Here is a 15,341-nt window from a genome sequence, read left to right on the forward strand (position 1 = left end):
ATACATATGTATATGAATATGCATGTATATATATATGTGTGTATACATATATATACATATATATATACGCATATTGTACGTATATATATATATGCATATACATATATATACTGTGTATATATCTATATATATATATATATATATATATACATACATATATATGTATGTATATGTATATGTATATATATATAAACATATATACATATATATGTATGCAAATTTATATATATATATATATATATATATATATATATATATGCATATATTTGTGTGTGTGTGTGTGTGTGTGTGTGTGTGTGTGTGTGTGTGTGTGTGTGTGGGTGCGTGTGTAGGAAAACAGAAAATGGAGTTACAATAAATGGATAACAATTGATTTACATCAATTATCATTTATTAATTAATTACAAGAAGACAAAATCTCAACTTACATCTGTTGCCGTTAGCATGATTCTCATTTCTAACCGCCACAATAATAGTAATGCTAGTTATCGCTGAAAGGTAATTAGTTATATGAATCTGAATCGCGAAACATCATCAGAGCGGAAAAGTAAATAAAATATAAGTAAAAAGAAAAAGAAAGAAGGAGACAGTGGGAACGGTGATAATCAATTTGTGCTACATGCTGACCCACTGTGAAATTTTCGACCCACTGGTATTTAGAAATAGAATAAAGGGTCGGTATAACCTCTAACTCAACTCGCCTATGTTCGAAGGTTATAATGGACAGAGGTTTGTGTGTCACATAGCAAGATAGGGGCGATGGCCTCTTGGAGCTAATCAACGGCAGCATTCGTCCTATTTTCCTGGACTGCCACGTTAACTTGGCGATAACTATTAATACCCAGTACCGCTGCCGTAGTCTCCTTTAGAGAGATTTAGAAATATTAATATTTCTATGTATATGTATATATATATGCCTTTATCTATATACTCTTTTACTCTCTTACTTGTTTCAGTCTTTTGACTGTGGCCATGCTGGAGCACCGCCTTTAGTCGAGCAAATCGACCCCAGGACTTATTCTTTGTAAGCCTAGTACTTATTCTATCGGTCTCTTTTGCCGAACCGCTAAGTGACGGGGACGTAAACGCACCAGCATCGGTTGTCAAGCGATGTTGGGGGGGACAAACAGATACACACAAACACATACACACACACACATATATATACAAATATACGACGGGCTTCTTTTCAGTTTCCGTCTACCAAATCCACTCACAAGGCTTTGGGCGGCCCGAGGCTATAGTAGAAGACACTTGCAGTGTGACTGAACTCGGAACCATGTGGTTGGTAAGCAAGCTACTTACCACACAGCCACTCCTACGCCTATATATATATATATAAACACTACTGTTATAATGGTGGCAGCTGATGAAGGAATTGTTCTCTATGTGGCCTGTGTGTTTTTGTACCTTGTTTATCATTTTGTTCATGTTTTTTTGCAATGTCATGTACCCAGATATGCATCTATATATACATTTAGATGAAGGTATGCACATACATGTACATATATATTCATATACTCATATATTATTTATATGATATATATATATATATATATATATATATATATATATATATATACAATTAATCCAAGACAACGAGGAGAAAACAACGACGCGAGAATGTGGTGCATGTAAAGTATTAAAAGACGCTCAGGGAAGGAAAGAAAATGTGTTTTACGTTTCGAGCAAAGCTCTTCTTCAGAAACAGGAGACAGAAGAAAGTTCAAGAGAAAAGGAAAGCGGAGGGGAAAAAAAAATCACCATCAATCCACATGTAGTTACATTTAGTTACATGTATATACATATATATATATGTATATACATGTATATACATATATATATATATATATATATATATATATATATATATATACATATATATATATATATATATATATATATATATATATATATACATATATGCGTGTGTGTGTTTGTATGTATGTATGTATGTGTATATATATGCGTGTGTGTGTGTGTTTGTATGTATGTATGTACATATATATATATATATATATATATATATATATATATATATATATACATATATATATATATACATATTATATGTGTATATATATGTATATATTATATATATGTATATATATATATATATATATATATATATATATATATATATATATATATATATATATATATATATATATATATATAATACAAAGAATATATATACATGTATACACACATATATGTACATACTTACATCTACATGTGTATATATATGCATATCAGGGTACAGGACGTTAGAACAATGAACTACAGACAACGGAACGAACACATAGGAAAACGGAAAGCCACTTGGAATATCCCTTCATCAGCTGTCTCTATTCTAACCTGACGTTTCGAAGATGAGACAGAACGTACTCTAGAATAGTCTCTTCCTGAGTAGTGGATCAACCCACTACACAGAGGATTCCAAGGTGGCAAACACAAACCAAGACAGGAAAAATTGGACAGTGAAAACAACATTCAAAAGCCGTACGGCCAAACGCGAATCTGAGGTAGAACGCTAGTAGTTCGTCTTGCCTTCACAGCGGCTGGAGTGAAAAGAAAGCTGACCACAGGTCACACGAGAGTAGAGAGGATGGTGGAGGGAGGAAGGGACAGAAGGGTATAGCAGTGAAGTAGATATGCATATATATATATATATATATATATATATATATATATATATATATATATATATATATTTATTTATATATGCATATATATACATATATATATACACACGAGGTCGGACCAATAAGTATCCCGACTGTTGCCATAGTAACGAAGTTAAAGCATGCAGAGCGAAGCCGCTTGGCACAGATTGATCTTGAACTCTACTATGCATGCGCACTAAATTTTAACCTTCTAGCTTACTTCTACTGTTTACACCAGTGCTTGGAAGGAAGGTGTGTAGCGTGTGAACATTACATTGGCTATGTTTTAGCTTCGTCACTACAGAAACAGTGGGGGGGGGGCGGAGGTGCAAGAATTCATTTGTAAAGATTTTCATGATAAATGTATTTATTGCATCATTTATATACCTACAAGTTAACTACGCCTATGCATCTACTTTTGTTATTCAAAATGTTTTTCACAACCACATTGTTCTGGGATCAGAACCAGTGCGTGACACCTTACGTAAGTGTCTTCTACTATGACCCGGGGTCGACCAAAGTCTCGTCAGTGCATATAGTAGGCGGAAACTGAAAAAAGCATGTCTGTGCATTATATATTCACTCATATACATATATAAATACAAGCATACCTACACACATGCATATGATATATATATATATATATATATATATATATATATATATATATATATATATATATATATACATGTATATATATGTGTGTGTGTATACACACACACACACAGATATGTATATATACACACACATACAATAATGACACAATTTCCACTAAATATAAGCTAACATACGCATATATATACATGTATATATATATATATATATATATATATATATATATATATATATATATATATATATATATATATATATTTTAAGTTTCAGCTTAGAGCTGCGGCCATGCTGATGCACCACCGTGTTGCTACACTGTTATTACAGGGAGCCTCTTACAATATGTGGCACTTGGTGAAGAATGGAGTTTGATTTAGCAACCCTCATTTGCACCTCCTGCCGCGAGGTAGGTTCATCTGGGACTCTCGATAGGAAGAGGTCCAGCTTTGATTTAAAAACTCCTACAGCTACTTTGTGCAGATTCCTCAGGCTCTTTGAGAGAATATTAAAAAGCTGTGGGCCCCTGAATCCCAAGCTGTTGCAGTAACTGGTCCTGAAGCGCGATGGCATTGCTGGGATCTTTGGCACTATGCAGTGTCGTCCCGTTCTGGTATTGGTGTAGCTTTCAATGCCAAAATTTGGCACAATTCCTTCCAGGATCTTCCAGATGTATATTACTGCATACCTCTCCCGCCTTCTCTCCAGGGAGTAGAGTCTTAGCTGTTTCAGCCTTTCCCAGTAGCTGAGCAGTTGCAAAGAGACAATCTTCTTTGTGAATCTCCTCTGGATTGCTTCAAGGTCTGCTGTTAATTTCAGATTGGTGGGTGACCACAGCTGTGAGCAGTAATCCAGGCGGCTGAGGACGAATGTCCTCCAGAGGATCATCATGGTTTCCTTATCTCTGGTTCTGAATGTTCTCAGGATCCATCCAGCCAATCGTCTGCACTTTGTTGCCATTCTGGTAATGTGCACTTGGAAAGAGGTATCATCACTCATGTCGATACCCAGGTCTCTCACTGATTTAGGCTCTGGGATTAAAATTCCCTGTGGACCAGTGTACTCTGTAAGTTTCATATTCAGTTTTGGACGTTGGTAGCGCAGGGCTTGGAATTTTTCAGCATTAAACTGCATATTATTGTCCTCAGCCCATCTGTAAACTGAGTCCAATTCCTGCTGCAGGTGTGCAACATCACTGGAGTTCTGTATTTTATGCGAGACTTTTGTATCGTCTGCGTAGCTTGCAAGAGTGGCTATCCAGGCACTTGAAGGCATATCTGAGAGAGCGACTATAAAAAACAATGGTCCCAAGACAGTGCCCTGTGGAACACCGCTCATTATTTGTGTTTTCATAGAGGTGGCGCCATTAGCCACTACTGCCTGACTTCTATCTTTCAGGAAGTCATGTAACCACTCTCCAAGTTTTCCAGCTATGCCAAGATCACGCAGTTTGTGGCATATCACACCATGATCCACTTTGTCAAAAGCTTTTGCAAAATCAAGGTATATTACGTCCACATTTGTGTTGTTGAGTAACTGCCTCAACACCCAGTCATAATGTTGTAAGAGCTGGGTCAGGCAGCTCCTACCTGGTCGAAAGCCATGTTGGGTATCACTCAGCAATTTATTTTCTTCAAGGAATGCGATTAGTTTTCCTCTGACTATCCTTTCCATGACTTTGCTGATGTGTGAAGTCAGAGAGATAGGCCTATAGTTTTTGGCATCTGCTCTGCTTCCCCCTTTATGGATTGAGCATATTATTCCCTCCTTCAGCTTGCTTGGCAGTCTTCCGTTTGCGAGAAAGCTCTGGAAGAGGATCTGGAGGGGTTTTGCCAGGGCATGCTTACACGATTTAAGGAGGATTGCTGGGAAACCATCAGGGCCAGCAGTTGAGTTTGTGTCCACTTCATGTATAGCTAGTAGTACATCTTCTTCGCTAATGTTGATGTATTCCATCGTAACTACCTCACTGGTTATAGGGGAGGTAGCAAAGAAGTCCACTGGTTTGTTCACTTGTCTGTGCTCCAATGGAGTGGTGAAGACACTTTTGAATTGCAAATGTACTCTGAAAGTCCAGGGTCATTTTCCACATGACAACTACAGAACGACCTGTTATCCTGATCCAAGATAACAAATCAATGCACAGGAGCCTATTATATTCATTTATTGACAACAAGCGGCAACTTACATAGATTAAAATCGAGACCCTAGATTTGTGAGGTCCACGAGCAAATTGCCCAGTGTGCCCTTATCTTAAGACAGCATTAAACATCAGCTATATAATATAATTCTTTTCCTCGAAGTATTTGCCTTTAAGGATGCAAATCTCTGCTTCAGGTACGTGGTCCGAGTGCTTGCAACAAAGTACACTCGTGGCTGAATTAGTGATGTTGATTAGGCAGGACAACGAATTCAGTGTACGACTAATATATATATATATATATATATATATATATATATATATATATATATATATATATATATATATATTATTGTAACTAAGTGTGACTGGGAGTGGCGAAACCCATATATTCCAAGAAATAAAAGTTAAAATTCTTAATGCTGTAAGAAGCGTGCAATATATATGCATTGACAGGGGAGATAACCGCCCTCTTTCAGTGTATATATATATATATATTACGCGCTTCTTACAGCATTAAGAGTTTTTAATTCTTATTCCTTGCAATATATGGGTTTCGCCACCCTCAGTCACAAATAGTGACGATATATATATATGTGCAGGAGAAGGTAATTGTAGCTGCATAAATGTAGACATGTGTGTGTGTATGTGTGTAATGTACGTGTATGTATGAGTGTACATGTATGTATAAATGTAAGTACGTGTGTAAATATAGGTGTGGGAGAGAGGGAGAGAGAGAGAGAGAGAGAGAGAGAGAGAGAGAGAGAGAGAGAGAGAGAGAGAGAGAGAGAGAGAGAAAGGCTACGTATTATATCATAGCAACTGCAATCACAAAGAAAAAGATTTAAAAAAACTTTTGTCAACATAATTATCTCACTGATTGTAATTTGATAAATTTTCATTGGCTGTCGTTGCTTTTTTTTTTCCTTTTTTTTTTTCATTGAAAACTTGTCTGTTTTTTTTTTCTTCTCTTTCTCGATTTATCTTGTTTGTTTTGAATTTTCTTTCACTTTCATCTCTTTCATTCTTTCATTCTTTCTTTCTTTCTATGTTTTTAGATATCTCCTGGCGAAGAAAACACAGTTTTACCAAAGATGCAGCTACAGTACTTCTCTGGTCAATGCGACTTTGCAGATTATAGCTGTGAGAAAGACGACCGAGGCTCATGTTTTACCGATGACATTCTACAAGAAATATTTGCACCTTATTATCCGACTGTCGCCCCTGACGCCAACCAATCAATTTTGTCGGTGCTGCAAGCAGGCAGTATAGATAACAACAGTTTCATTAACGAACACATGACTGAACCAACTGTGAAGGACGCTCAACTATCGAATGGATTGCATGTATTAGAAGCGCCATATACAACGGCTATGTCAGCTACAAATCACCTTCCGCTCTCCAACATCCATACAACAGACGACTACGTGGGAAATACGAACCCAGTTCATTTTGATTCCAGTAAGATGATTTGCGTGGGCAATTTAGTGTGTGTGTGTGAGAGAGAGAGAGAGAGAGAGAGCGTGTGTGCATCCATGTACGTATGAGTGTGTTACGTGTGTGCGTCCGTGTAGGCAAACCTGTGTGCGTGTGTGCGTCCGTGTGTGTGCGTGTGTGTGTCCGTGTGTGTGCGTGTGTGCGTCCGGTTGTGTGTGGGTGTCTGTGTGTGCGGGTGTGTATGTGTGTGTGCGTGTGTGTGTGTGTGTTTGTGTGTGTGTGATTTCCTGTTTAATTTATTTAGCCTGTTACGTTGAAAACATTAACTTTTATCATTCTCATATTTTTTTTAACATTTATTTCAATTTTTGTATTCTGTTTGTAAGATTTTTGATGTGACCTCGTGTGTTGGCACACTTTTGTTGTATCTTGAGAGGGTCATTTCGCCAATAAACACCCGCACTGGTTCAATTTCACTTCTTTATTATTATCATTGTTATTATTATCATTGTTGTTATTATTATTATTATTATTATTATTATTATTATTATTATTATTATTATTATCATTATTATTATTATTATTATCAAGGCAGCGAGCTGGCAGAATTGTTAGCACACTAGACAAAATGCTTAGTGGTATTTCGCCCGTTGCTGCGTTCTGAGTTCAAATTCTGCAGAGGCCGATTTTTACCTTATATCCTTTTGGGGTCAATAAATTGAGTGAAATACTGGGATCGATGTAATCGACTATCTCCTTACTGCTAAATTTCAGCCCTTGTGCCTTTAGTAGAAAGGATTATCATTATTATTATTATTAAAAAGGGTCTTTGTCGTCAGTGACACCCAGTTGCCGATTGCGAGCGTCTGGGTGGAATCACGATCAAAAGATTTCGGAGACGCAATTTTTAACAACGGGTGGCAGCTGTTGCTCTTTAAGCACGGCGCCCGGTAAATCAAAAACAACATTAGAATTAATTATTATTATTATTATCATTATTATTATTATTGTTATTATTATTATTTTATGTTTGACTTTTGTTTTGCATTTGTACAAGTTGGATCCAAGTCTCACCCAGAGACCTCAAGAGACAACAAGTTAGAAGTTCATGTAGGTGTTATGCCTAGGGTACCATATATTTGGATTTGTACAGTTTTGTTCAAGTGAATGTTTAAGAAACCATAAGAAAATTATGTGTTTGCTTTAAAATTTGAGATCACATAGACAGTATTTTACGTAGGATATGGGCAGTTATTATTATTATTATTATTATTATTGTTGTTGTTGTTGTTGTTATTGTTATTATTATTATTATTATTAAGGCAGTGGAGTAGCAGAATCGTTAGCATGCCGAACAAAATGTTTAGCGGCATTTCGTTCGTCTTTACGTATTGAGTTCTAATTCCGCTGAAGTCGAATTTGTCTTTCATCCTTTTGGGGTCGATAAAATAAAGTGCCAGCCAAGCACTGAGGTCAATATAATCAACTAACCCTTTCGCCTGAAAGATTTCAGGCCTTGTGCCAAAAGTAGAGAAAATTATTATTATTATTATTATTATTATTATTATTATTATTGTTGTTGTTGTTGTTGTTGTTGTTGTTGTTGTTGTTGTTGTTGTTGTTGTTGTTGTTGTTATAATCATTATTATTATTATTATTATTATTATTATTATTATTATTATTATTATCATTATTATTAAGGCTGCGAGCTGGCAGAATCGTTAGCACGCTGGGCGAAATATTTAGCAATATTTCTTCCTGTTTACAGTCTGAGTTCGAATTCCGCTGCGGTCAACTTTACCTTTCATCCTTTTGGGCCAATGAAATAAGTACCAGTTGAACACTGGAGTCGATGTAATCGACTTACTCCTCTCCCTAAATTGCTGGCCAAACTTTGAAATCAATATTTAACCAATTAATAATTAAATGAATCGATTGTTAGATTAATCGTTCGATCAGTCTCAATCAGGCTAGTCAAAGTTCTTTCGTCGCCATTCGCAATCACCCCTCCCAAGATACAGTTATACAGAATTCGTATTTATATTCTAGTCATGTATTAACGCAGTTGATAGCATATAAGATGCATATTTTCCAAAAGAATTTAAATGTCTCAAAAAATTACCCGGATCTTAATATGCGAAACATGGCCTCCCATAAGCCAATTTTGTCCTTTACGCTCACTACGAAAGTCTAAATTTAATTTAGATAGTCTCTTCTACGTAACCTGACTCCATGTCAATAGTAATATTTACTTAAACATTATTATAATAAATATTAAGACGGCGAGCTGGCAGAATCGCTAGCACGCCCCTCTATGTTTAGCCCCTTGTGGGCAATAAAGAAATAAGAAGCGTTAGCACGCCGAGCCAAATGCCTATCGGTATTTCGTCCGCCATTACGTTGTGAATTTAAATTCCACCAAGGTCGGTTTTGCTTCTCAGCCTTCCAAGGTCGATAAATTGAATACCAGTGAAACACTGGAGTCGATGTAATCGACTGGTTCCCTCCCACAAAATGGCTTCCTTTGTGGCAAAGTTTGAAGCCATAATCATTATTATTATTAATATTTCGGCGAGCTGGCAGAATCGGGTAAAATGCTTGGCGGCATTTCTTCTGCTGTTACGTTCTGAGTTCAAATTCCGCCGAGGTCAACTTTACCTTTCATCCTTTCGGGGTCGATAAAATAAGTACCAATTGAGTACTGGGGTCGATGTAATCGACTATTCCTCTCCCCCAAATTTCAGGCCTTGGGCCGATAGTAAAAATTATTATTATTATTATTATTATTATTATTATTATTATTATTATTATTATTATTAAGGCGGCGAGGTCGATAAACTAAGTACCAGTGAAACACTGGGGTCGATGTAATCGATTTATCTCCTCCATCCCCCCAAATGGTTGACCTTGCGGAAAAATTTGAAACGATTATAATTATTATTACTGTAGTAGTACTGGTGTTGGTGTTGGGGGAATGTTAGATGAATGGCCAGTGTGAAAGGACCAATTCTAGCGTGCATTTGTAAATAAATGGCGAAGGGCTCTTGCCCTGTTGTTCAGGCACCCGTGGCTTTTGTGGGTTTTTCCACGAAGTCCTTAAAGCGCTTCCCCTATCGGGAGTTTTAAATTGTTTAATTTCTAATCGTTATATATATTGTTTACGCGTTGTAAAACCCATTGTATCGTCCTGTTTTTGTCTTCTATGTTGTTGTATGTTTTAATGTAATTTTATGTAAGCCCTTGTGGCTAATAAACGAATTAATTATTATTATTATTATTACTTATTACTGTAACGTTTTGCAATGTACTGTTAGATTTTTTTAAATATTATATGCATTAATAAGGCGGGGAGCTGGCTAAACCGTTATGACACGCGGTGCAGAATACTTACATTTTCTGTAAGAATACTTACATTTCTTCCGTCTTTACGTTCTGACTTCAAATTCTGCCGAGGCCTACTTTGCCTTTCATCCTTTAGGGGTCGGTAAAATAAGTGCCAGTTGAGCACCGGGGTCGAGGTAATCGACTTACTGCCTCGTTCACACACACACCTCCAAAATTGCTGGCCTTGTTCCGAAATTTGAAACCAATATCAAATGTGTTTATAAGGCGGCGAACAGGCAGAATCGTTAGAAGGCCGGACATAATGCTTAGCGGCGTTTCGACCGTTGTTATATTCTGAATGCAAATTCTACCGAGGTGTTTCTTGCAAGACACTTTATTTCACGTTGCTCCAGTTCACTCAGCTGTAGAAATGAGTTGTGACGTCACTGGTTCCAAGCTCTATCGACATTTGCCTTTCCCTTGGACAGTATCGGTAGCGTGGAGAGGGACGATTGATCGGTATGCATGGGCGACATAAACAACATTGCCCGGACTTGTACTTTCTAGGTGCAATCCCATAGTCAATATATAGTTTATTTAGAGCTTGTTAATGTTAACAATAACTCCCATTAATATACAGATAGGAAGATGTAGTGTTCGTTGTGAACTATATTCAAAATAATATTTTTATGGAGGCAACACATGCGGAGTCTAAAAGAACATAATTAAAATACACATTCGAAACTTATATAAATATATATATTCTCTATAAAATGGAAATAAAAATTCCAGAATACATAAATATACATAAATAGACAAATGTCGATACAATATATAAAACAATTGATTTTAGGAAAAAAAAATTTTTTGTAAGTACATTTAAAATTATAATACTTTAAACAATTGCAGCGTGGAAGGTGTTTATAAGCCATTTAAGAAACACAAAAACCGTTAGATTCACTTCAACATTTAAATTTAATTTGCCAAAATATTTTCGTCGCTTTGAGACCGCGACCTGTTCACTGACAAAATTCAGTGCTGCACATCTACATACCGGTCCTGGTATGTAGATGTGTTTTCGAACTTTGTGTAACATCCTGATGTGGGGAGTGCCATGATTAATAATATGAAATTTGTCTTATTCCATGGCACATCTCTGAAACGGTCCGTAGATGTAATCTTTATATTATTTTTTTTTTCTTATCGTCGTTTTTAGTATGTCTCTTTACTACTTAATCCTCTCAAGAAAAATTTTTAATTTCATCATAATTTTAAATGTACTTAAAATATTATAATGTACTTAATGTACAATATTAAATGTACTTACAGTATTATAATTTTAAATGTACTTACAATAGAAATTTTTCTTAAATTCAATCGTGTTTTATGTTTTGCATCGACATTTGTCTATTTACGTATATTTATGTATTCTGGAATTTTTATTTCCATCTTATAGAGAATATATATATCTATATAAGTTTCGAATGTGTATTTTAATTATGTTCTTTTAGACTCCGCATGTGTTGCCTCCATAAAATATGTATGTGTGTGTGTGTGTGTGTGTGTGTGTGTGTGTGTGTGTGTGTGTGTGTGTGTGTGTGTGTGTGTGTGTATCAGGTCATATCAAATGTTATATTTAATTGAAATTTAATCATCAATGTACTTTTCCTCATTATCTATGACTTCCTTCCATCTATTTACAAGCTTTTTAATCCCATCAATGTAAAACCCTTTTGGTTTCAAAGCAAAGAAGTCTGAAATGTCAGTTTCGACCTCCACCTGGCTTGCGAAAGTTATGTCCCCCAAATGATTCTGTAAACTACGAAACAAATGGTAGTCTGAAAGAGCAAGGTCGGGAGAATAAGGTGAATGAGGAATTTTTTTCCCAACCAAGCTCTTCGATCTTCTGTGATGTGATCTTTGCAGTGTGAGGTCGATTCACTAAGGCGGGTCTTTTTTTTTTTCAAAACTGACAGTAGACTTGAGCATCGATTGTTGCATTAGGTGGTAACAATTCAAAGTAAATTACTCCTTTGCAATCCCACCAGATAGAGAGAAGAACCTTTTTCCTATGAATTTTCCTTCTCGGTTCTGGTTGAGCTATTTCCCTTTTACCAAGCTACTGTTTACGACCTTTAACATTTCGATAGAAGATCCATTTTTCGTCACCAGTCATAAGTCTATCCAAAAAGGGTGAAATGAGTTCGTGAGAATGGAGAGAAGAGCAGATGTCAACTCTTGTGGTTGCTTTCGGTCAATTCATGAGGCACCCATTTTCCAAGCTTAGGAACCTTTCCAGGTTGTTGAAGATGACGATGAACAGCTGTATGGTTTGAACTATGCTCTATTGCCAATTCTTCAACTGATAATGTAGGATTTTCTTCAAGGAGCTTATCATCATTATGTGCCTCAAATGCTCTTTGGATGCTTCCATGTTAGAAAGGGTTTGGACAGATTGGACAGCTGATACCTTTGGAACAGTGCAGTGACGTCCAATTTGGGGTCTGGTATAGCTCTCGATTCCAAAGTTTGGTGCCAGCTCCTCCAGTATCTTCGACACATATATCATTGTATACCTTTCCCGTCTTCGCTCCATAGAGTAGAGTCGTAGCTCTCTCAGTCTCTCCCAGTAGCTCAGCTATCCCGTTGGTACAAATCTTTCTTATGTAACATCGCTGAACCATCTCAAGTTCTGGTATTAATCTGACACTGTAGGGTGACCACAGTTGAGAGTAGTAATCCAGACGGCTGAGAACAAATGTCCTCCATAGGACCAGCATATTTTCCTGGTCCCTTATTCGGAAGTTTCTCAAAATCCATTCGGACATTCACATGAACACTGCCACCATCTTGGTGATATGCATGGCAAACGATGTGTCGTTGCTCATATTAATCTCGAAATCACGCACCGTATGTGATTCTAGGATTGCTGCTCCTTTTGGTGAAAAGTGTCGTTGTTGCGACTTATGAACACCAATTAACTGGTAGCGGAGGGCTTGGAATTTGCATTAAATTACATGTTGTTTTCCTCAACCAATTTATATATGGCATCTAGGTCTTTCAGTAGAAGATTAGCATCAGAAGGTTCCTTCACTGCTTGTACTACTTTTGTGTTGTCGACATAGCTAGTAAGTGTGGCTGTCTGTGAAAATGATGACATGTCTTAAAGAGCCATCATGAACAGCAGCGACCCCAACACAGTTCCCTGAGGCACTCCACTCTCTATTACTGTCTCCTTAGAAAGGATTCTATTGGCTGCTGCTACAGCCTGGCTTTCGTCTTTTAAGAAGTCATGCAACCACCCTACGATTTTCACGGTTATGCCGAGTCTCCGCAGCTGGTGACATATCATCCTCTGATCAACCTTATCAAAGGCCTTTGCAAAGTTGAGAAATATCACATCCTCGTTTGAGCGATTCATTAACTGCTTCAACACCCAGTCATAGTGGTACAAAAGCTATGTAAGGCAGCTTCTTCCTGAGCGGAAGCCATGCTGAGTGTTAGGAACGCAATTAGTTTCTTCTTGAAAAGGCGTTCCATACGACTTTAGGAGGTTAGAGAGACAGGTCTATAATTTTTAGTATCTGCTCTGCTACCTCCCTTATAGATAAGACATATTTTGCCTTGCTTTAACTTTTTGGAAGTCACCCAGTTGTGAGGAAGCTCTGAATGAGAATCTGAAGTGGTCTTGATAGAGCCTCTTTGCATTTCTTTAGGAGGATTGTTGGGAATCCATCAGGGCCTGCGGCTGAGTTTGAGCTCATTTCATCAATGGCCGATATTACATCAGTTTCCTCTATTTTGATGCTATCAATAACTGACATTTCTTTGTGTATAAATGCATTAAACAAATTTTAACATTTTATGTATTTTAGAAGTACAACCAATTTATTACACATGAATTAATATGAACCCCTAAGGGTCATGTATACCCCGGTTAAGAATCACTGCTCTATAGCATTGTTATATTTTCAACTAATGTTTTTCTCTGTCTGTGTCTGTTTCGTGTTCTGTATTTGGAATGTACTCCAACAATTCCGTGTTGTAATTGCATTGGCGAGCAGCGAGTAAATATCGTACAATATTTCTTATGTAACATTTTCAGTTACGAATGTTTATAACTTTGATGAACCCCTTGTATATTAGATTTCTTATTTCAAGGACGTTTTATGGCTTGCAGATTTGTAATTTAATATTTATGGGGTAGTTTCTCTTCTTTTACATATATATATATATATATATATATATATATATATATATATATATATATATATATATATATATTGTAAATTTTTGAACCACAAAGTTATGTTTTAATCTAAAATAATCAGATGATAATAGTTAAATGATATATTGATTTCAAACTTTGGCACAATGCCAGCAATTTCGGGGAAGGGAGGAAATCGATTACGTCAACTCCAATTACTAACTGATACTTATCTTATCAACCCCGAAAGGCTGATATTTGAACTAAGCTTTTTGCCCAGCGTGGTAACGATTCTGCCATCTCGCGTTTCTTAATATGTTAAAATATATTAATGGTTTTCTTTTTTCGTTATCTTTTAGTGGACAGCTTCGGTAGAAATTATTTAATGAAAACTTGGCAATACAAACACCCGAAACATTGGTCGAGAAGCGAAGTATTAGATTGGATTTTTTGGTCAATTGAAAATGAGAACTTAGATGCGAGTCGAATGCGAGGTGAAGCATTTCAGAACATTGACGGCGTTCAACTATGTGAAATGACTGTAGAGAAATTTTTACAAAAGGAACCTAATTACGGTGCTATTCTCTTTCAAATTCTCAGCTCTCTCATTCACAAACGTAAGTTCTATCAATATTTTATTTTTCTTATCAATAACGGTTTATCCGATAATCGTTTTTTTGCACCGACATCGCTAAGTTTGATTTTCTAACGGTTTTTTTTTCCCCCACACTTAAAACAGCATTTGTTCTTTATTCAAACTATTATTACTCTGCAGAGGCGTGCCATACTTTTTATTGTACAGTTTTCTTTTTCTAATTTTCTTAAGAATATATTTAACACAGTCAATGCTGTTTGTATTCGACTTCTATCGTACTGCGTTAGTTATGCTGATACTGTTAGTTTTTCTTTCCAATTTTTTTTTTTCAAAAGTCAGAGTCTCCTTATTGTTCTTTGTTTA

The 15,341-nt window shown here is 36.3% G+C and overlaps 1 protein-coding gene and 1 non-coding gene across 2 annotated transcripts in view; both read left to right on the forward strand.

Moving 5' to 3' along the window:
• The window catches only part of LOC106869737 (uncharacterized), a 48,057-nt gene that overhangs the window by 16,356 nt on the left and 16,360 nt on the right, over nt 1-15,341 (forward strand). The window contains exons 2-3 of the mRNA XM_089354770.1: nt 6,474-6,876; nt 14,743-15,000. Coding sequence (XP_089210896.1) covers nt 6,474-6,876; nt 14,743-15,000 — 661 coding nt within the window. The remainder of the gene's footprint in view (nt 1-6,473; nt 6,877-14,742; nt 15,001-15,341) is intronic.
• LOC128251476 (U11 spliceosomal RNA) lies at nt 7,671-7,803 on the forward strand. Its single transcript, XR_008267143.1, has one exon. It is a non-coding gene; the product is annotated as a U11 spliceosomal RNA (small nuclear RNA).

Source organism: Octopus bimaculoides, chromosome 7 (genome assembly GCF_046866305.1).
Source record: "Octopus bimaculoides isolate indiv1 chromosome 7, ASM4686630v1, whole genome shotgun sequence".
NCBI classification, from domain to species: domain Eukaryota; kingdom Metazoa; phylum Mollusca; class Cephalopoda; order Octopoda; family Octopodidae; genus Octopus; species Octopus bimaculoides.